This window comes from Chionomys nivalis, chromosome 13 (genome assembly GCF_950005125.1).
Source record: "Chionomys nivalis chromosome 13, mChiNiv1.1, whole genome shotgun sequence".
Classification (NCBI taxonomy): Eukaryota; Metazoa; Chordata; class Mammalia; order Rodentia; family Cricetidae; genus Chionomys; species Chionomys nivalis.
In genome coordinates, this window is record NC_080098.1 from 52,253,536 (window position 1) to 52,275,210 (window position 21,675).

Here is a 21,675-nt window from a genome sequence, read left to right on the forward strand (position 1 = left end):
GGGTCGCGACTCTAGACGCGAGCCCACCGGCCCGTCATGTCCTTTCTGGCTTAACTTTGGGTTTGGTTACCTGCCCCAGTCGGCACAGTAACCCTCCTCCACGACCCTCATGCGCCGCCCGGTCCCGCCCTCTGCCGGGCTACTAGCGCCCACGTCCAGGCAGGGCCGGTGGGCGGTGCCGTGGCCAAGCCGACCCCTGGGAGCGGGACTTGGGCAACTCGGAGCCCCGCCCACAACCACTGGCCCCGCCTACTACCCTCAACGGCCCCGCCCACCCCACTCGACTCCTCCCCTTCCTGCCGGCTTGCTCCCTGCAGCCCGCCGCCCGCGCCCAGGCCCGGAACGGAGTCCGTGCTCCCCTCGGCTGCCCCGCCCCGCCGCCTCCCGCCCCTCCCGCGAGGGCGGCCCGAAAACCCGGAGCGCGGGAGTACTGTTCCGCCGGGCCGGGCGGCAGCACTGGGCATGCTCAGTAGCCAGGGCAGGTTTTTCGGTCGCAAGTAGGAAGCTTTTTGCACTACACCGGAGACCGGGAGCCGCGGATCCCGCCGCACCTCCCGCACCGCCGCCGCGCCCTCCCCATCCCGTCTGGCCCCTTGCGGGCGCGATGAGCCCGCGCCTGAGCCTCAGCCAGCCCGCCGGGCACTGAGCGCGGGCGCCCAGGGCGCGTTGCGCAGCTGCTCCTGCGCACAACCCCGCTGCTGCCGGCCCGCACCGGCCGCCCGGAGAGCGAAGCTGGTCCGTGCACTGCGCCCGGCGCCGGCCGCGGAGCAGGAAGCGCAGGCCACGCAGGGACCCAACTGGAACAAAGTGTCTGCCGCCGGGTGCCGCGCCCCGACCCCGCCGCGCCCCTGCGCCGCCCACCATGGCCTCCGAGGAGCTGTACGAGGTACTCCCCTCCCCCCGGCGGCGCCCCCGACCCACGGGCCTCGGTGCCCCGCTTGCTGGACGGGAAGCGTGCGCCAGCCCCCCGAGCGAGCGGCGGGCGGGGGCGCCGGAGTTGCCGGGCCGGGGGGAAGTGGCGCTGACACGAGCGACTTGCTCAGACTCAGCCCAAAGTGCTGCTGGCGAGGGGAGCCCGTGCCCGCGCGCGGTAGGGTCCGTGGGCGGCGCGGGGGTGCTTTTCCTGCCCGTTTGCTAGAGCCTGGTGGACAGGGTGTCGCCTCGCGGGGGGCCCGTGTGGCTGTCTCCACTCGGGTACTAGCCAGAAGGATGCAAAATATCGCACCGAAAATGCTGAACGTTGACCACATGCTTTAATTAGGTTAACATTGTGGCCGGAGCCAGGAAATTGAACTTAAACGCCGATGCGCTGTCGTCGCAGCCTTGGGAGTAGGAGAGGGTACTTAAGAGTCGAGACGATGAGTTATGGGTGATGGGTCTGCCAGCTTTAACTTCAAGTTTGAGAGTTATCGGTCTGGATCTTGGACGAATTCTGAATGTCTCCACGTAACTTCTTGACGTATTTCAAAGTAGACTTCCTGGGAGTACAGAATGGTAAAGGCTGGCTGTGCCTTTGGACTAAGTGGTTCTCTGATTTCACATATTTATAAATACATCTTTTTAAGAGACTTAAAACTTTCCGGATTCTATCCAGACTCAACCTTTATGATGCCTTTGGGACTTGGGTGTTTAGAGATTGAAATAAGCATCTGTAACTGCAGCCTTATGTGAGCCTTCCAAGGTGTGCCTCCTGTGTGTATTACTGCTTTTGGCATGGACTGAAGCTTTGTTGACAACAATGAGAGCCTTGTAGCAAGTTTTTTTGTTTGTTTTGTTGCTTTTAAAAAACAAATGTTTACAAAAGTCCTTAGAAGGAGGCTACCTTCTGTAGACCTAAGGGGAAGATTGTTGCCTACCCTTGGTTTGTGCTTCTTCAGTATGTACCTGTCTGTACCTATCATTGAATATCGCCTCCCCCTTTCAACCATTTTACACATTAGCAGTGCCCTAGTGTATTCAAGATGCTCTTAGGTCACTGGGGGATATAAAGAGAGAACTCCCCGTTCCCAAGAAGCTTTATTTCCAGGAATGGACATGTCTTAGTGGGAACCCGCACAGTAGAGGTGAGAAGGGGTAGGCAAGATGTCTTACGGGCCGAGTCGTGGAAAGTACTGAGTGTGCGCGAGGTGGGGGTTTCCTTTCCACATTAAATCATTGCTTTGGTGTCTTAGTCTGTGTGCTCACTGTTGAGTGTTTGGGGGGTTCTAAATATCAGCCACGTTGGTATTTGGGCAAGAGGTTCACATTATACATAAGTTGCATCCTTCTCGAGTAAAGGAGATGACACGCTGGTCACTGTTGCCTTATGAGTAAAGTTACTTTCTGTGTTTCTCCTATAGCTTCCTGTTTTGTACTCACCATTTTTCTGTCACACATCATTTATAAATAGCATTTTATAGTAAGGCTTGTGGTCATTCAGGGTGTTTTTGATGTCTGGTAGAGCTGGAGGTATGTGATGGGCGGTGCTCTCAGAGAGCACTTCTTGGGCTTGGGGAACGGATGGGTTCACTGTGCAACCGAAGTTTTGAGTCTGGGTTTTTTTGTTAGTTTGTTGTTAGGGAAAAGGTAACATCGAGATATGATTTGAATTGGTGAAAGTCAATGTAGGTGTGTCCCGTTTAGTATCATTTAGCTTTCCTTCTAACTTCTTTAGTTGGTGGAAACATTGTGGCTGTATTACAATGAGAAGTTGATGTTGAAGCAGTGCACCTCTAATCTCAGGACTCAGGAGACTGAGGCGGGAGGATCAGGACAATCTGACCTGCATAGTCAGTCCGTGAGGGAGGTCAGCAGGTGAAGGCTCATGCTACCAAACCTCACTACCAGAGTGTGGTCAGTGTTGTGTGTGAGAGATTGTCACTTGGTGCTCACACATAAAATAAGTACATTTAAAGAAAAAAAAGGGGGAAAGAAAATTGATATTTGAAAGTTTTGCATAGTGGCTGAGAGTCTGGATGTGGAGTCAAATAGCTTGTTACTGAGTTCCAGCTGTCATGTTGAGTAAATTAACCTTGAAAACTGTTTCCTCATCTGTGACGTTGGGATCAATGCTTCCCTTGTACAGCTGTGAGGGTTTATGTGAGAAGACCGAGCACACCCCTACAGCAGGCATGTACAGAGGGGTACTCAGAACTGTCCTGTAACTGATCTAAAACGCCCAAGTCCCGTTTTTGCTTAAAAAGATGCAGAGTTTGCTCACGGAGGGAGGCATTATTGTGTGGTGGCTGGAGTGATGTCCAGCTGTAGAGGAGCGCTACGGTATGACTGACTGGACAGAACACCATGTGCTTCAGAGGCCAGGTCAAGGGATAATAGTTTTGTCCTGTTTTTTCTGGTTGTCCCTAATTTGAAATGTTCTGCTTTTGGCCTGAGGCTCTACAGATACAGAGCGCGCTGAAAAGTCTTGCCCTTAAGTACCTGCCTTGATAGGAGGGAGGGAGGCTCTTAGAGTTTCATGGCTGTTGTGAGTTGTCTAACCGCTCACTAAGCTTGAGTTTTTTTTCATTTATATCTCTAACACTTAACATGCAACCTTGTATGCAGCAGTAGGTCCTTAGTATGACTAAGTGACTCTTGGATTTATGTTTTGTGAATGAAAAACGAGAATAATCTGCAAAAGGATAGCACATTAGTCTGCCAGAATCCAAAGAGCTTCTGTTAGTTGAAGGATAGAATAGACTTTCTCTCTGAATCTCGTGCTGCTAGGGCTGAGTGAAAGCATGTTTGTGTGTGCACGGCATGCGTGCACCCCTTATGGTGCATGTGCAGAAGTTAGAAAACAACTTTGGAGTCTCCAGGTTCCTGACATCAAACTCAGACGGGTCTTTTCCCACCGAGCCATCTTGCTGGCTCAAAGCATGTTTTTGACTAAGCATAAAAAAGAGCAGAGGTTTCACAAAGGCCAAACAACTTTTGTTTTAAAGACTTTAAAAATTCATTTTACAAATCGTTACACAGTTGCATATATTTATCACACACAGCCTATTGTGTTAAAGTTTGTGTGTTGTACAATCCCTTAAGTGTGGCTAGTTGACACAGTGTCTCACATCACTGTCTTTGTGATGGAAACACTACATCTTGAGCATTTTCAGTAACACAGTCAACATTGCTATACAGAAGACTTGAGTGTGTTCCTTCTCTTGCAGTGTACAGAAGACTCTGGAAGATCTCATTCTCATTTTGAGGACCCTGTATAGGTTTATTACAGTGCTTGTACTAATTCACATTCCCACCATCAGTAGGAAGAATTTGCTTTTTCTCTGCCCTTACTAGTGGTTATCGTTTGTGTTTTTTATAGTCGTTCTAACAGAAGGTACTTGGGTGTAGAAGACTTTATTATTTTGTGCATGATATATATGTGTGTGTAGAGGTCAGAGAACAACTTTGCAACATTGACCCTCTTCCTTCCAGGGATTGAATTCATATCACCATGTTTTTGTGGTAGCGTATTTGCCCACTGAGTCATTTTTCTGGTCCTGATTGATTTCACTTCACATTTTTTTTTTATTGATGTGGAATATTTTTAATGTACCCATTGGCCATTTGTTTGTCTTTTGGGTTTTATTCAAGATAATGTATCTGTGTAATCCTGGCTGTCTTGAAACTCCCTCTGCAGACCAGACTGACTTGGAACTCAGGTCTGCCTGCCTGTCACTCCAAGTGCTGGGATTAAAGATGTGTGCCATCACTACCCGTCGTCTCTTATGCTAGACTGTGCACTTCTATTTATGATAACTTGTGGTATATTTTGAAGTCAGTATGATGCCTCTAGATTTTTTGCTGTTTCTCAGAGTTGCTTTATCCGTTCAGGAACCTTTTATTTTTGTGTATGGATTTTGGACTTTATTCTGATTTTGTAAGGATGAATATCATTGATATTTTGATGGCAATCACATTGATCTTCAGATCACTCTTTGTATTATGGACATTTTAACTGTATTGTTGATTCTAATCCATGAACATAGTATAGCTTTATATTTGTTTGAAGTCAACTATTTGTGAGTGTGCGTGTGTGTGTGTGTGTGTGTGTGTGGCTCTAGGAACCAGTGGAGGATCTTGTGCGTGATAGACAGGTGTAACAGTGAGCTATCCCTCCTACCCTGATATTGCGAAGTTCATTCCTTATCTTTCACTTTCTTTTGCTACAGCTGTGAGTTATGAATGTGATGACTTACTTGATTTTTTTTTTTTCCAGATACTTTGACTTTGCTCTTAGTGTAGAAACAATGCTGACTTTTATATGTTGGTTTTGTATTTCACAAAAGGTTTTTGGTGTAATCATTGGGGTTTTCTGTATATGAAATGTTATTGTATGCAAACAGGGATAGCTGAATTTCCTTTCAACGGTCTCTGCTCTGCCTAGGACATTCAGTATGTTGAATAGAAGGGATGAGAATATCTTGTCTTGCTCCAGGTCTTAGAGGAAAACTGTGTGACTTTTACCTGTCCAATACAATGCTACCCTATCCATAGTGTTGTCATCAGTACCCTTTTATTGGGATCACTGCCTCGTTTGTGAGGGTCTTTTTCCTGAAGGAATGCTGAGTTTTATCAAATGCTTTTTAGCATCTGTTGAAATGATCATATGGTTTCTGTTCTCTATTCTGTTAATGTGAGGTATTTGTGTTGTTCAACCACCCTTGCATTGTAGCGTGAATCACAGTTTATTCTGGTAGGTTAGTTTTTCTTCTTTTTTTTGATTTTTTTGAGACAGGGTTTCTTTGTTTAACAGTCCTAGCTGGCAACTAGCTCTTGTAGACCACGCTGGCCTTGAATTCACAGAGATCTGCCTGCTTCTGCCTTGGGTCCCAAGTGCTGGGATTAAAAGCTTGTGCCACCATCCCCCCCCACTAGTTTTTCTTTTTTATGTGCTGTTGAATTTTGTTGAGGATTGTATTCATTCACTTGTATTCATTCATCCGGTGTATGAGCTGATAGCATTCTTTAGTAGTGATTTTGATTGTTTTCTTTTTGTTTCTGGAGACAGGGCCAACTTTGGAGCCTGTCCTGAAATTTGTTCTCTGTACCAGGCTGGCCTTGAACTCACAGAGATCTGCCTGCCTCTGCCTCCTGAATGCTGGGATTAAAGGTGTGTACCACCACTGCCCAGCATGCTTTTCAGTAGTGAAGCTGTCGGATTTTGCTTTCATGGAAGACATTTTATTACGCTCCTTGGTCATTACTGGTTTGTTCAGATTTTCTGTTTCTTTATATCATTCAGTCTTGATTGCGTAGGAGCCTTCAAATTTGATTTCTTTTGTGTTATCAACTTGATTAGCAAACATTTGTTCATAAGTCTCATGAGCCTTGTATTTTTGCTGTTTTTATTTTTTATTATTATTTTTTTTTTTTGGTTTTTCGAGACAGAATTTCTCTGTGATTTTGGAGCCTGTCCTGGAACTAGCTCTTGTAGACCAGGCTGGTCTTGAACTCCCAGAGATCTGCCTGCCTCTGCCTCCCAAGTGCTGGGATTAAAGGCGTGCGCCACCACCGCCCAGCAGTATTATTAATTCTTTTAAGAATTTCATGCAATGTATTTTGAATACATTTACTCCCTTTCTCCCCCTAACTCCTTCTAGATTCACTCCCTACTTTCTTACCCATTCCTCTGTTTTATTTTAAATAACCCACTAAGTCCAGTTTTGCTGCCTGCCTGCCTGCCTATCTATCTATCTATCTATCTATCTATCTATCTATCTATCTATCTATCTATCTATACATCTATCTATCTATCTATACATCTATACATCTATACATCTATACATCTATATATGTGGGTATACACAAACACACACACACAGACACACACTCATGAGTGTAGGGCCACTTGTGGGAGCATAGTTGACCTTTCAGGGACCATACCCTAAAAAAAAAACACAGCCATCCCATCTGCAGAAGTGATCACCTGTCCATAACTTCAGCTGTGGGTGGGGCCTCTTGACCCTCTGGACACTCCCTGCTAGAAGGTTGGTAGGCATGTTCTTGCGCAGGTCCTGTGTAGGCACAGCTCTGTGGGTTGAGTACATCCGTCCTGTCATGGCCAGAGGATGCTGTTTGAGTCTGATTCTCCTGATAGTTTTCAGCATCTCTTTGGCCATGTTATGGTCCCTGGACCCTGGGTGAGGTGAGAGGTGGTGATTTAAAAGAAAACCAGCTCATTGGCTCCTTTTCTCCTTATTTTAAAATTGGTTGTTTCTTGCAGCATTTCTAAGCTGTGATTCCATCATCTGCTTTCTCAGCATTCTTGAGGAGCTGGTTTGTGACTGGCTCCATTATAGGAAACCGGTCTCTTTATGGTTGCCTTGGAGATCATTCCTTTGACTTTGCTGTTTTGGAGTTCTACTCCCGCGTATGCTGTATGACCTTTTATGTGTTATACTGCTTTTGTGAGTTTGTGCCTTATCAGGCTATTCTGTCTGCAAATATTGTTTCTTCTCTAGATCCACATCCACTCTTCCTCTTCCTTTGTTTCTCTTTGGACTGGTATCCCTTTGCCCTCAGCTTCCAGTGCTGGGGCGCACCAGCACTCTCTTCCACTCTCCTGGGATTCCACATAGTTACCTATTTTGTCACCTTAGTGTCTCTTTATTATTAGTCTCTCTTTTCCATCTCCTTGATTTTGTTTTCTTTTTAACTTCCTTTTTCTATTTACATATGAAAGTTGTTGTTTGTTTTCTCTTTATGTGAGATAACCTTGTATCTCCTTGATTTGAACTGAGTTTTATTTGATAATTCCAGTTCAGTGGGTCACCTAACTGAAGGCGGCGTGTCATGAAACATTGGGCAACAGTAAAAGACTTCTGAATGCAGAAATCAAAAGCAAATACGTAAGGCACCCAAGGTGTTGCTGGCAGTGCACCCCGTGTTGCTCTGGTGAATTCACTGTACGTCACAGCAGTTCGCTTCGCCACCACCCGCCACTGCCTATTGCTGCCTGAAACACTGGTTCCCATCTAAGACCTGTCTGTCATGGAGTGCAGTGACATTAGCCTTGCAGTCTTAGAAGTCTACATACAAGTTTCCTGCTCTTTTAGAAGCACAATGGTTTAATTATGGAAAAAGAAGACTTAATAGTTGTCTATCCCCATTCTTTATCATGTGAATACCAAATTAGTATGTCTTTGGATTGTATGTGTTAGAATATTTGATTTTGAAATTGTTTTAAGTTGACTCGAGTTTCATAAAAATGCTAAATTTTGCTTGGGTTTAGGACAGAATTTCCAGTACTTTGCTAAATAGCTGTAAACACTCTTCTTTCGTCATGTACTGTATGCATTTAGGTGAAGTGGTGTACTCAGCATTGATAGTTAAACCATCAAAATGATCGCTTAACTCTGGCAAACATCGAGGATTCTGTGTTATTCTTTATGTAAAAAAGAGTGCTAAATTTGCTCTCATCTTTAATAAACGATTAAATTATATGTATACCAAATAATTGTTTTACATTAAGATTTATATCAACAAATGTCTGAGTTTTATACTCATTTTCTATACTTGTGTGCTTGGAGTTAAGAATTTTTTTGCATGGAAAGGTTTTGAATGGAAAAGTTTGAATTCGCCCGTTTCGTATTTTGACTGTTTCTGCTTCGGAATATTCTGAATGACCATGTTATTGTTGCCCTTGTGCCCCTCCCTTCATCCCTCCTTGCCTTTTGTCTTCGGTGTCACACTAGTTATTTAGTCCTTGCTGTCACAAATGCCTGGCAGAGGTAATTTATAGAAGGCATTACTTTGGCTCGCAGTCTATCTATTAAGGGATTTGGTTTATCATAGTGTGGTGGCATGGTAGACGTGGCAGCAGGAGTCACTCAGGAGTGAGACAACTGTCACATGGTGTCTGTAAACAGGACTAGAGAGGAATGAGCACTGGTGCCCAGTTGGCTTTCTCCTTTTCGTTCATCCAGACTTTCAGCCCAAGGAATAGTGCCGCCAACAGCTAGGGTCCTCTTCTAGAGCTAACCTAGTTTATAAACTCCCTCGCTCAGAGGTGTCTTCTTGTGGATTTCTGTCAGTTTGGATCACTATTAGCTGCCACGTGTTGATCTATTTTTACGATTTACTCATTCTCCGGAATTGGAATTGGAGGTGTGCCTGAGGTTTTTCTTGCTTCCTGCAAGCCCAGTAAAGCCTGAAGAATTACATCTTATTAAAGGTCTGGTTATTTGTGGTTGGGGGCGGGAAGTCCTCAGAACTTTAGTTTGCTGTGGCTCCTGCATCTGAAGAAGCCCCGCTCCCCATATTTGGAACTTGTAGTTACCATGACTAAGTGAAGGGTTTGGAGGGTTTGAGCCAAGGCTGTATTTGTCTGATGATATTGAAATGCAGATAAGGGGTGAACTGGATTTCATATGACTGTTTATGGAATTGGGGTTAGTTGTTGCTCTGCCTAATTTGTCTTATGAGCATATCTTCTCAAACTTTTCTTTGGCTAAGACTGACTTGTTCTTAGCATGCCAGCCGCAATGTCTGTATTCGTTCAGCCTGCCTAGTAGGTAAGGTTCTTATTCCACAGGACCTTGAAACAAAGAACAAAGAAGCCACACGTCATTAGCACCCCTCTCTTGAAAGTGTGGGGCCATTTTGCTCCTCACTGTAGTTACCCCTTTTCACCTCCTTGTCCATTGTTTTGTTCTGGTGTATTGTGCAGTTTCTTCTGGAATGGTTGAATACATATGTTGTTGGGGATACCGTGGTGTGATTTCTGGGGACATGAATGTGGCAGACAATCAACGGTTGCTGATACTACTAGTGATTGGAGTTTGAAATCGTAGCTTATGTGATAATGGGACATGAGGTGTCTGGTTTGGGACAAATCTTGCCAGGCATTTTGGAGGTAAACTAGAAAGAACCTGAAGTTTGCACAAATTATTTGAGGAGAGGAAGATTTTTTCCTAGAAAGATAGATTGCATTGTTGTTATTAAAATGAATATGGGATGGGAAAGATGGCTCAAAAGGTTGTTACTGCTTTTGCAGAGGGTCCAAGTTTGGTTGTCGGTACCCACAGCAGGTGGCTCACAACTGCCTGAAATTGTATTTCCAGGTAATCCCATGCCCTCTTGTGGCTTTCATAGGTTCCTGCACACATGTAGTACACATACATACATTCAGGCACATACAATTGAAAAAAAAACTTTTAAAATGGATTTTATGTTTTTATTTGTGAAAGTGGCATGTGTGGGAGGGGAGGCTTTTATCTACCCCTGATGTCAAATAGCTGGTGAGCTCCAGTGTCTGCAGAGTGTCTTTGGTGTATGCTTTCTGTCCATAAGCTTGTGATTTTCTAGAAGGTGGTGCTGCTGTCCCACTGTTTGGTAGAACCCAGCACTGTTGATTGCAGGTTACAGATATTCTTTTTTTTTATAATTATGGTGGCATTTTATTTTATTTTTTTTTAAATTTTTTTATTGAAAAAAAATTTTCCGCCTCCTCCCTGCCTCCCATTTCCCTCCCTCTCCTCCCGCCCCTCTCCCCCTCCCCCCACAGATATTCTTTAGTTAAAGTTTACCTTTCTTTTTGTCATTCATTTGCGGTTAGAATTTCAGGACATCAGGTAGATGCACACAGGCATTTCCTGATTTACCATGTAACTAATCTCCAGTTCAGCTATTTAGCACCCGAGAGAATTTGGGTATAGCCCTTCCCGTTTTTTGTTTATGAAAGTAGCGACATACGTGCATCAGTCAGCTCTGGGGCTCCATGGTACTGCTTACGTTGATATTAGACATGGTGTACTTAGATTTCACTGGTGTCCATAGCATGACACACAAGTGCAGCCGGGAAGGAACGCAGATCTGCTAAGGCAGGTCAATGACGTGACAGCTCATGAAATGAGTTGAACATGGGGAAGTTCTTGGTCTTGGGATGATAGTTTTGGAGATCGTGAGCCCTGGAGAGAAAATAAAGTATGAGTTGTGTTTATGCAAATGTGTGTGTTAGAAAGAACTATCTAGAAGCCCCTTTAAAAAAAACTATGGTACATAAGTGGTAAAGTCAAGGTCATTTTTATGGTATGTGTTTTACAGTTTTCACCTATGCTGTTCATTCTAACCACGGCAAAATAAGCATTCTCCTAGGAAGTTGAGATGGAGGGGGGTTGAGTGGCTTTAGAAGGTGTGACCTGTTCATGTCTGATGTTACTCTAGAACTCGGAAGAGATAAGTACTGTGTACTCCACAGGACAAGGGAGTGAGTATTGTTGCGAGATGCTTTAAAAAGTTTCAGGGATATGAGCCATGATAGTGACTTCCTGTAGCCTATGGGCTCCTGGTGTGTGTATGTGTCTCCAAGCTTGTTTTAAGAAGCAGGAATTTGTATGTTATCTTCTAGAAGAATCATTAAGTGAAGTATAGGTTGATTTGGTGATGGGTTAATGAGATTTGTGATGGTTAAGGCGTCATCTTTTTTCAGCTTGTTTTTTAGTGAAGTTTAGAGGTCCTGCTTTCAGCTGGGTCATTTTCCTGCTGGCCACTCAGAAGGTGCACGGCTTGTCTCAGCCAAGCCTCCTGTTTAAAGAGTGGCGGTGTTGCTCTGCCGTCCAGAGTGCTGTAGCTTGAGTGAGGAGTGTCCTTCAGAGACCTGCTGTTAAAGGCTTGATAGATCATGAACCTGTGGGTTATTTGAAAGTGTCAGACCCTTTAGGGTCCGGGATTGGGGAGGGGCAGGCGTTGTTGGAGGAAACTCTTATCGCTGGGGAGCTGCCTTTGAAGGAACTACTGGGGTCTGGCCACCCTCTTCTCTCTGCTTTCTAGCCACCATGAAATGAGCAGCTAGTTGAACTTGAGTCTCATTGCCATGACATGCTTTCTCGCCACAGGCCCCAGATGCAGCCCCAAACATTGCCGTTCACCTTAGTTGTCTGCCTTGGGTATTGACAGGCGTGTTCTCCCTAGTTTTCTTGATCCCATGTCCAGTCTTGAACTTGTCTTTATTCCCCACCAGGCTTTCTGCTCTAACTCTTGGCTTTGGCCATGTGCTTGTTGCCTTGCAGAGCTCTGGACCAGGGCACAGGAGCCTGAGTGCCTATTTAATTTAGCTAATAAGTTTTCATCTGTACACTCTAGGAGACTGCTTTTCTTATCTTATACTTCAGGCACCTAGAGTAGAGTGTAAGCAACTCTAGTTCAAACCGCCTTAGTCTTTCAACTGTCTGGTATATACTCATCTCTGATATGCAGATATACAGATGATCTTTTGAGCTTCGAGAAGAGGTGGGTGTGTGTACGCACTACACACGAGCCTGTGCTGAGCTTGTGCGAATGCCCAGAAGATGTTCATTAGCATATGGTTTGTTGTGTTCTTCCTCAGATTGTAATAGAATGAAATTTGAATTGAAGTTTATGCCCTGGCAATGCTGAAGCATACATAGGCAGTCTGTATATGACGGTTCTGTTGAATTTGTCCATATTGGGTTTCATAGTCTGAGGATGGCTGGCACCAGATCTCATTACAGATGGTTGTGAGCCACCCTGTCGTTGCTGGGAATTGAACTCAGGACCTTTGGAAGAGAAGGCAATGCTCTTAACCGCTGAGCCATCTCTCCAGCCCAATAGTAGGAAATATGTACCAGTAACATCTGCAGTTTGATACCTAAAATGGTGGATAATTTTGATCCCTCTCTCTGCTATGGTTTTTCCTATCCATGCTCTTTGGCTCTTCAGTGACTCCTGTGTTAAATGTCCTTGGTGCTGTTCGGAGGTGTTAAAACCTCTAAGAAGTGGGGCCTAATGGGAAGTCTTCAGGTCACTGGGGGCATGTCCTTCACAGAATAGTGAGAACCTGTGTTCTCTTGCTTCCCTAACCATGAGGTGAGCAGTTGGCTTCCAGCACACGCTCCCTGACACGGCCTGAAGCAAGTGAGCTGTGAGCTGAAATAACCTTCTGTGTGCGATTATCTCAGGCATTTGTTGCAGGAATGGAAAGCTGACTAACACACACACACACACACACACACACACCTGTGGTACCGTAGTTTATAAATTAGGCATTGTGGGAGATTATTCTCTAACCAGTTTCCTCACTGTACTCACTTGCTTATACACCTTCTCAGAGTTTCTATCTGTAGTTGCCTGTCTCACTTGAAGTACTTTATATCTCCTGTTTGGCATGTTCTAATTCTTAACCTCTGGGGCCATTAGGTAAAATAAGAGATTAACTGTGAGCGCCAAGATAGCCGGTACTTTTGTAGCCCAGAATGGCTATCAGGTGGCTATTGTAGGTAGTGTATACAGTCCGGATATGCTCCGCAGGGCCTGATGCGCACACACAGGGTTTCATCATGCAGCTAACAGCATGCCTGGTTTACTTTTTCTTTGTTGTCTTGAGACAGGGTCACATGTAGCCCATACTGACCTCAGACTTGCTGTGCATTGAACTGCCAAAGCCTGTCTGCACCTCCCAAGTGCTGACATTGCAGGCATACACCACCATACCCAGTTGTGATGCCAATTTAAAAAAATAAAAATCTGTGAATTGCTTTTTGAATTTTCTGTGTGATAATTTCAGAACATAGTTGACTGTGAGTAACTGAGGTCATAGACAGTCTACAGTCTGTCCACTCACCTATCAGGCTGAATAAGCTCTCCTTCAGAATGACTATCCTGTCACTAAGTGCTACTCATAAATATCTTCTGAGTGTGTCTTGATTAAATAGATGGACACACGTCTGCCAATTCCTCAGGAGACGTTCCTTCCTAAATAGCTTCAATTTGTAGTGGTTATGCAGAATAAATTTTAAAATACCATGGAATGTATTTTTTTTTCTTTTAAATTGCATGTGCGCTTGATATGTGTGCTTGGTTGCATGTGCATGGTGTTGGTTCAGAGGTTAGAGAACAGCGTGGAGTAGTCTGTTCTCTCCTTCAGCAATAGAGTTGATGGGAGTTTCTTCTCCATCACTTCCAGTTTGACATGGGTTCCAGACCTCAAGCCCAGGCCCACCAGGCTTGTGTCGCAAGCCCCTTTACCTACTGTGTGTGCTCATGTTGGTAGGAGGAAATCAAGTATTATGACCAGAAACCTTCAGAGCTGGGTAGCTGTAGGACCTAATAGGTACTCTTCCCTTTGTGAGAAAGATGGCCCTAGGGGGAAAAGAACACGTGCCAAGGTGGAGATAGGAAGGGGTTGTTCTAAAATTCTAATTTTTCAGTCTCAGTTCTACTAAAGAGGAAACTGAAACCTTGGGAGCTTCATCTTGGGGTTCCTGTGGCTAGTTCTACAGCAGTAAAGGGATGTGGGTGAACTGGGGAGCTGCTTCAGTAGTGGGGCAGGGCTCTCCCTTTGAGAGAAGAACCTGCTTTTAAGGAAATATTAGGACAAGCAAGGATATTGTTCTGAAGGTGGGTCAGGTAATCCTAATGAAAGATTGGACCGCCCCACCATGTTCCTCAGCTGTTGCTCTGGGTAATGGGCTGCAAGTGAAGGCAGGATGGAAATACTCATCCTTTCCGGGCTTTGTGACTGCCGTTTTTCCACTCAGATGTGGGGAGGTTATGTCATTTGCTTGTGCACGCCAGCTTCCTTCCCTGCACTGCCAGTTATCAGCTCTGCTTTTCAAGGCTACCGAGTCTAGTCTGGTGCCTTGGTGATGTGTGATGAGCTGAAGTCTCACCTGCCTTGTAGCTGGAGCTTCTATTCCAGCACAGTCTCGGGATGCTTCTTCTGCCTCGTACTTTGTTCCAGAGATAGCCCAGTGATACTACTTCATCTAGGCCAGTGGTTCTCAACCTGTGGGTCATGACCCCTTGGGTGGTTCCATATATCAGCCATCCTGCCTGTCAGATATTTACCTTATGTTTCATAGTAGTAGGAAAATTACAGTTATGAAGTAGCAATGGAAATAATTTTGTGGTCGGGGGTTACTGCAACTTGAAAAACTGTATTAAGGGATCGCAGCATTAGGAAGGCTGAGAACCACTGGTCTAGATCTGGAAGCTTTTTCGTTTGGGTAGGGCCCTTTAAACATCCCCTAGAAAGGTGGGAAGATCCAGGAGACAGACATCATCCATGTGTTCCCACTTGTAAATCATAGCATCTTGGAGCTGGAGGCAGGCTCTGGCTATCCTGGGCTACATAGGAAGATCAGTTTCAAAAGAAAAGAGGTGTGGATGCTTCATGAGCTTTAGAGGGCCAGTGGACCAGTGTGTGTGAAGACTCTGCTGTCCTTGAAGAATCAGCTGTGGAACCTAGAGTTGTTTGCAAAGTTCTGTAAAGTACCCCTAGCACACTGACATCATTCTTAGAAGGTAGCTGGTGATTGGCATCTCCAGACCCTGGCACCAGTGTCACTCTTGGAAGAAAGCTGACATATCCCCACCCCCTTCCCATCGATCAGGTGCAGATAGTTTCTTGGTTAGGGATAGGACTTTGTACCTACTTTGCCTTCTTCAGCTAGGGATTTGTCTGGTTTGAAAGTTTTCTGTGATGACCTTGAACTTTTGTTTCTCATGCTTCTGTCTCCCAATTACTGCTGAGAGGTTTGTGCCATCATATCAGGCCTGTGTGGTATTGGGAGTTCATCCCCAGGGTGGTGTTACTTCCTCAAATTACATCCCCAGTCTCATTCAGGCCCTTATTGTCTGTGGACATCCATAGTGTTTGCAAAGAGTAACAAATACATGGGAAGATTGAGTTTTCTCCCTAGCTATCTGATTTGGATATTAATGACAAGAAACTGTTTACTCTTTAAGCATCCTACGTTTATTAAAGGTGATGCTTGAATGGTTTGCCCAGCTGAGGTTTTGAAATGTTAATGAAGTATCTTCTTTAAAGAGACCGTGTCTTACTCTGTCGTTCAGACTGACCCTATTCTTCTGCTTTCAATTTTTTGCTCTCTTAGCTCTTCACACTACAGGGTCACAGCTTCTAATGAATTCCTTGGGTCTCATTATGTAGCCCTCGCTGGCCTGGAACTCAGAAACCTGCCTGCCTCAGCCATAATGAAAGACATTTCTTTGTGTAGGCCTGAACTCATTCTGTAGACCAGGCTGACCTTAAACTCACTGAGTTCTACCTGCCTCTTAAGTGTGAGATTAAAGGCACATGCCACCACCTTTTGGTAATCATAATGAAATCTTTTAATTTGACAACTAATAACTTGAGATCTTGTAACTTAAAACCATAGTTTCATATGTATATCGGTGTCTGCTGAGGGCTAAGGTAGCTATGTAGAGTCCAGGAGGGGCGTGTTCCCTCTGTGGTTGAGGTTATTTTGTTGTGTCTGAGATGCCATTGTCCTCTAAGATGCGTGCTCATACTTCAATGGCATAAAACACGTTGTTTTCTTGGAGTAAGCATTAGATAGAGACTCACGGATTTCCCAAATTGTTCGTAGTGTCAGTTGACAAATGGTAGTTCCTTTATAAAAGGTGAAGTCATTTAGAAAAGAAGATTTATTCTACTTTTTGTGCGTGCATGTCTATCTGTCTACAGAGGTGCCTTGTGGAGGCCAGAGGAGGGCATTGGATTCCCTGAAGCTAGAGTTATAAGTGGTTGTAAGGTACCAAGTATGAAGATAGAAGGTAGAAGAATAGCAAGTAATCTTTACTTTTGAACCATCACTTCAATGGGGGGGGGGGGGGAAGGGGACTGTGTACACAAACACTCATGCCATGTTGTACTTAACGGAGATCAGAATATAAGCATTGGTTCTTTCCTACCAGGTGGGTCCTGGGAATTGAACTCAGGTTGTCAGGCTTGGCAGCAACTTCTTTACCTGTTGGGCCTGAGAATCTGAGTCACTATCTCTATCTTCCTTTTCTTTCATTGTGACCGTCTCTGGGCGTTTCTAAGTAAAATGCACAACAGGCCTGACTAAAGTAAGACATTTTTTAACACTGCTGTGAAACTAAATAAGGCTTGACTAATTCCCAGTTATTTCAGAGACAGCCAGTCATGGAAATCTTTGTGTGGACAAAAAGGAGTGACTAATGATGGGGTAGAAAATTAATAAACTTTATATAAGATGAAGGCAATCTGCAAGGAAAATGAACTCAATGAATCATCTCGGAGAACAGTTTTTGACTGACTTAAATTTAAGATGTCTAGAAAGATGCCTAAAGCATCATTGAATACAAAAAAAATCAGAGATTGGATTTGTTCAGGCAAGTTGATTGAAAATTTTGTCTAAGAGGAATCACCATGTTTCTTTTAAATAAAATTTAAGTGTCTACAAAGATAATGAATGTAAGTAAGCCATGGTTTGACATGTGTGATGACATTTAATCTTTTTATATGTAAATGGGGGCTTTGCACTGTGCTTGGGTGGGTGAGTCTTGCCGATGAAGACAGTCTTCCCCGTGCTCCACATTACTCACTGAGGCATGGTCTCTTGTTGAACCCGAGCTTGGTAACGCCCTAGACTAGCTGGCCAACTCACTCTGCAGATTCCCTGTCCCTGTCTGGCTTCTGAGGGTTGGGATTCCTGGTGAATCACAGCATCCAGTTTTATGACCTTCATGGGTTCTGGATATCTCAGCTCTGGTCCTTGTGCTTGCTGTTGTGTGATGCTTCTTCAACCACTGAACCATTTCTCCTGGCCACGAGGTGGGGTGTGTGTGTTGGGGTGTTGTTTGCTTTTGTTTCGTTAGACTTTAGTTCAGCCCTTTATGAGATGTTTTTTAAAGAACTGGAGCAACAAGTGTTTGGAAACTTACAGAAGGCTTGTTCAGTACCAGCATTACAGATTCATTTATGAGGCTAGAGCAGTGGCTGAGCCGGTTGGAGCACTTGCTGTTCTTTAGAGAATCGAGTTCAGTTCCCAGCACCCATGTGGGTGCCTTACAACTGTCTTCAGCTTCAGCTTCCAGGGGTCCAGTGCCCTCTTCTGGCCTTCATGGGCACATGAACACATGAGAGTATGCACACACATATACATAAATATTTTAATTTATTTAAAAGTTTTTTTGTTGTTGTGCTTTTTGGTGTGTGTGCCTTTTTGCCTGTGTGTGCATATGAGTATAGCTGCCATAACAGGAAGCCAGATCAGGGATACAGGCAGGTGTTTGTAAGACTTTTAAACGGTTCTCTGCAAGAGCAGTAAATGCTTTTAACCACTGAACTGTCTTTATAGCCCATAAAAATTAGTCATTTCTTTCTTTCTTTTTGTTTTTTTGGAGAAAAAATAAAAGAAGACTAGGGGTATTGTTCATTGTAAAATGGTTCTGTAGGTCCTATCTTTAGTGTGTGGCAATCAGGGAACTTAGGCAGTCATGGAGATGCAGAGGAACACATCTGAGGTCTAGTGATGACGTCCCTCGTCAGTGTTGTAGGAAAACTACTTTGGATTTGCACAGTCATCAGCCTCACTCATGACACATTTAATTTATTGCTTTTGTTTATTCCAAAGTCCATTTCTCATTTATGGAGAGAAGATTGGGCACTACGGAGGGCGTTCATTCCGTTGACGATTTGTAGGGACGGGATCGTTTATTTGGTCTGAGGATTTAGTGGAGGTGGTGGGTGGAGACAGAAAAAGAAAGCTGTTGAGGAACTCAGACCATTGAGTACCTGTTTCTTGAAGCAACTTGAGGAATCTAGTTTATTGGGTCACCTGACACCAGAAAATGAAAAGAGGCACACATGAGACACTCCTGATTGTGACAGAAGAGAGAGCCACAGTTCACATCACTGGAATTCCTCCCCAGAAGACAGAGTACACTGGTTACAGCCAGTCTGACAGAAGAGGATATTCTTACGACTTCAGCATGGAATCACGAAGTAGGGACTGAGAAAAACGCAGAGAAAGATGTGGATTAGAAAGTCCCAGATGACCATCTCCAGGAAAAGCACCCAGAACGAGCCGTAGCCCAGAGTTCTACGTACCTGCTAAGAAGACAAAGAAGGACGAACAAGATCCACTGCTCCTTTGAAGTTGGCGGGGGTGGGGAGGTGGGGGGGGGTGGATGGGGATGGGATGGGACATATGTTCCTCCCCTAAAACGCAGGATTATGCAGTAACAGATTACAGATAAAAACAGCCTAGCCTACCAGAGAATAAGCTGGAAGCCCCTGAAGAAATCGATCAGTGGTCTCATTAAAAAGGTCAACATTTCCAATATAAGTATTATTATCCAAGATCTCCTTCAAGAAAACCTAGTCAGAGGGAGAGGACTGCTGTTCAGGTCTGTCCTGCAGGTGCAGAGTGTTTCTCCAGTCCTCACTCACGTTCACACAACTTTGGTGGCAGTAATCAACTCAGAATTCCCACAGATTGGAGAATTAATCCTCTAGAGACTATTTCTTAATTTCTGAAAAGGATATCAAAGGAATGATTACCTGACTGCTCCAAAATTTGTGGTACTTTTTACTAACCAAAATGTGGCACATGAGGTTCTGTGCCTGAGATGCTCTCTTTGCTGCTAGAGAGACCAACAGGTGACAACGTTGAGGTGGCTGTTGGCATCATTGAGGTGTGTGGCTTCAGATTAACCCAGCCGTCACCAGAAGGAATCAGTGCTATCCTTGAATGCCTGTGGAACATTCTACATGGGTCTGAGATCAACCAAAGAGCTTAGGACACTATTATAGTGGTGTTTGCTATACGGAAGGACAGATTCAAGGATCATCCTGTTATTCGGGAAGGACTTGATTTAGTTGAAGAGGACTATCAGGGTACCTGTATGCTCTCCTTGGAGGATGACTACAATCTAGAAGATGGTCTTAATGTTTTCAATATGGATTCTAATTTTATGAGAATGAAGAGAAGTTCAAAGCTATTAAAAAGGAAACAATTGAAGGAGACAGTGATTCACAGATCGTCAAGATGAGGAGGAAGAAGGAGAAGAGGAGGAAGAAATTGTTGATGAAGGAGACAGTGATTCAATCACAGACCACGAAGCTGGAAGGAGTGAAGATGAGGAGGAGCAAGAAGAGGACGGAGGACACAAAGTAAGTATTGATGACAAAACAAAAATCAACCTGGTCTCATTTCACCATACAAGGTATCTCGCTATCCAGTCAGGTTTAGATTTTGAAGAATGTGCCTACAAGTTGCTGAAGATGGAGTTTGCTGAGAGCTAAACAGAAGAACTCTACAACACGGTACTTGATTGCTGTGCCCAACAAAGGGTCTCTGAAAAGTTTTTGCCTTGTTACTGGGCCGTTTTGCACGCTGAAAAAAGAATACATGCAATCATTGAGAGTCTATTCAAAGAACGCTATGATAGCATCCATTGCTTAGAAACACACCGTTGAGGAATGCTGCTGAGGTGTTTGCTCACCTTCTCTACACAGATTCACTTGCATGGAGTGTTCTGGATATATCAAGCTTAGTGAAGAAACCACTACATCATCTAGTAGAATTTTTGTCACAATATTTTTCCAGGAACTGGGTGAATACATGGGTCTTCCTCAGCTGAATGCGAGGTTAAAGGATGAAACTCTCCAGTCATTCTTTAAGGACTTGAGAGAACCCACGGAATACCTGGTTTGCCATCAACGTTTTCACTTCCATTGGTCTCAGAGTTTCATGGATGAACGAACTGTAAGAGCACCTGAAAGTACACCCCAGAAACCAGAAGCTGAGCAAAAGAACCCCCCCCTCCCGACTTCGTCATCTTTGGCATCCTCCTCAGACAGAGTCTGATTCCTCTGACTCAGATTCTGACAGCAGCAGCTCAGACTCTTCCAGACTCCTTATCCTCCAGCAGTCAGAGCTCTGCCTCCGAACCTTCATCCAATAACCGGCGGAAGCTGAAGCAGAGACCCACAGCTAAGTACTGGACACAGCTTCTGGAGTTCAATTGGCGAGAGGGAGGAGCAATATTATAAGCAACGGGGTCAAGACCATGACAAAACCCACAGAAACAGCTGACTTGATCTAGTGGTAACTCGCCGACCCTGAACTGACAGCTCGGGAACCCGCATGGGACCAAACTAGGCTCTCTGAATGCAGGTGACAGTGTGGCATAGGCCACTGGCAGTGGGACCAGGATTGATCACTAGTGCTTGAACTGACTTGGAGCCCATTCTTTCTGGAGGGATATCTTCTTCAGCCTAGATATAGGGGGGAGATCCTTCTTTGGTTCTGTGTCAAAGTGATGTGCCAGACTTTGTTGACTCCCCATGGAAGCCTTACCCTCTCAGAGGAGTGGATTGGTGGGGGAGTTGGGTGAAGGTGGGGGAAACAGGAAATGGGGAGGAAGTGGGAACTGGGATTGGTATGTAAAATTAGTAATAAAAATAGATAAATAATATGTATGGATCTAGAAAAAAAAAGGTAGGTGTGTGAAGGTAGATGTGGGAGAGGAGAAGGTGTTTTGTTATCCAGAACCTCTCTGAAACATGATTTGTCTGTCTTCAGTCACTGTGTAAGCCAGCTGACACTCAGCCGACATGCAGAGTCGAATCTCATCCCCTTAGTTGTGGTTTGTGGTGAAGGCTCTATGTACAACTGTTGAAGAAAGGCTGGATGAGAACTCTGTCTATTTAGTAATGAGCACTAGCCGCCGCACACCATTCTGCATTATTGTGTGGTTATTATTCCACATTCCCTGCATAACTGCTCTGTGGAGTAGGTTACATCATAAAAGCAGCCCTGGCTATCGGCCTGCCTCTGCCTTTTGGGTCCTAGGATTAAGGATGTGGACCACCAGTTTCTGTCCTTAATTTTGTTTAGGAAATCCTTTAATCCCTTTAATCCCAACATGTGGGAGGCAGACGCGGTGATCTGCGAGTTCAAG

The 21,675-nt window shown here is 44.6% G+C and overlaps 1 protein-coding gene and 1 pseudogene across 2 annotated transcripts in view; both read left to right on the forward strand.

Moving 5' to 3' along the window:
• The first annotated feature begins 377 nt into the window (after nt 1–377).
• The window catches only part of Cdyl (chromodomain Y like), a 130,620-nt gene continuing 109,322 nt past the window's right edge, over nt 378–21,675 (forward strand). The window contains exon 1 of one of the 2 annotated variants that reach the window (XM_057787723.1): nt 378–886. In XM_057787723.1, coding sequence (XP_057643706.1) covers nt 863–886 — 24 coding nt within the window. In that variant the 5' untranslated portion in view covers nt 378–862. The remainder of the gene's footprint in view (nt 887–21,675) is intronic. The other variant, XM_057787725.1, reaches the window with a different exon arrangement.
• LOC130886070 (pre-mRNA-splicing factor CWC22 homolog) lies at nt 18,559–20,764 on the forward strand (annotated as a pseudogene).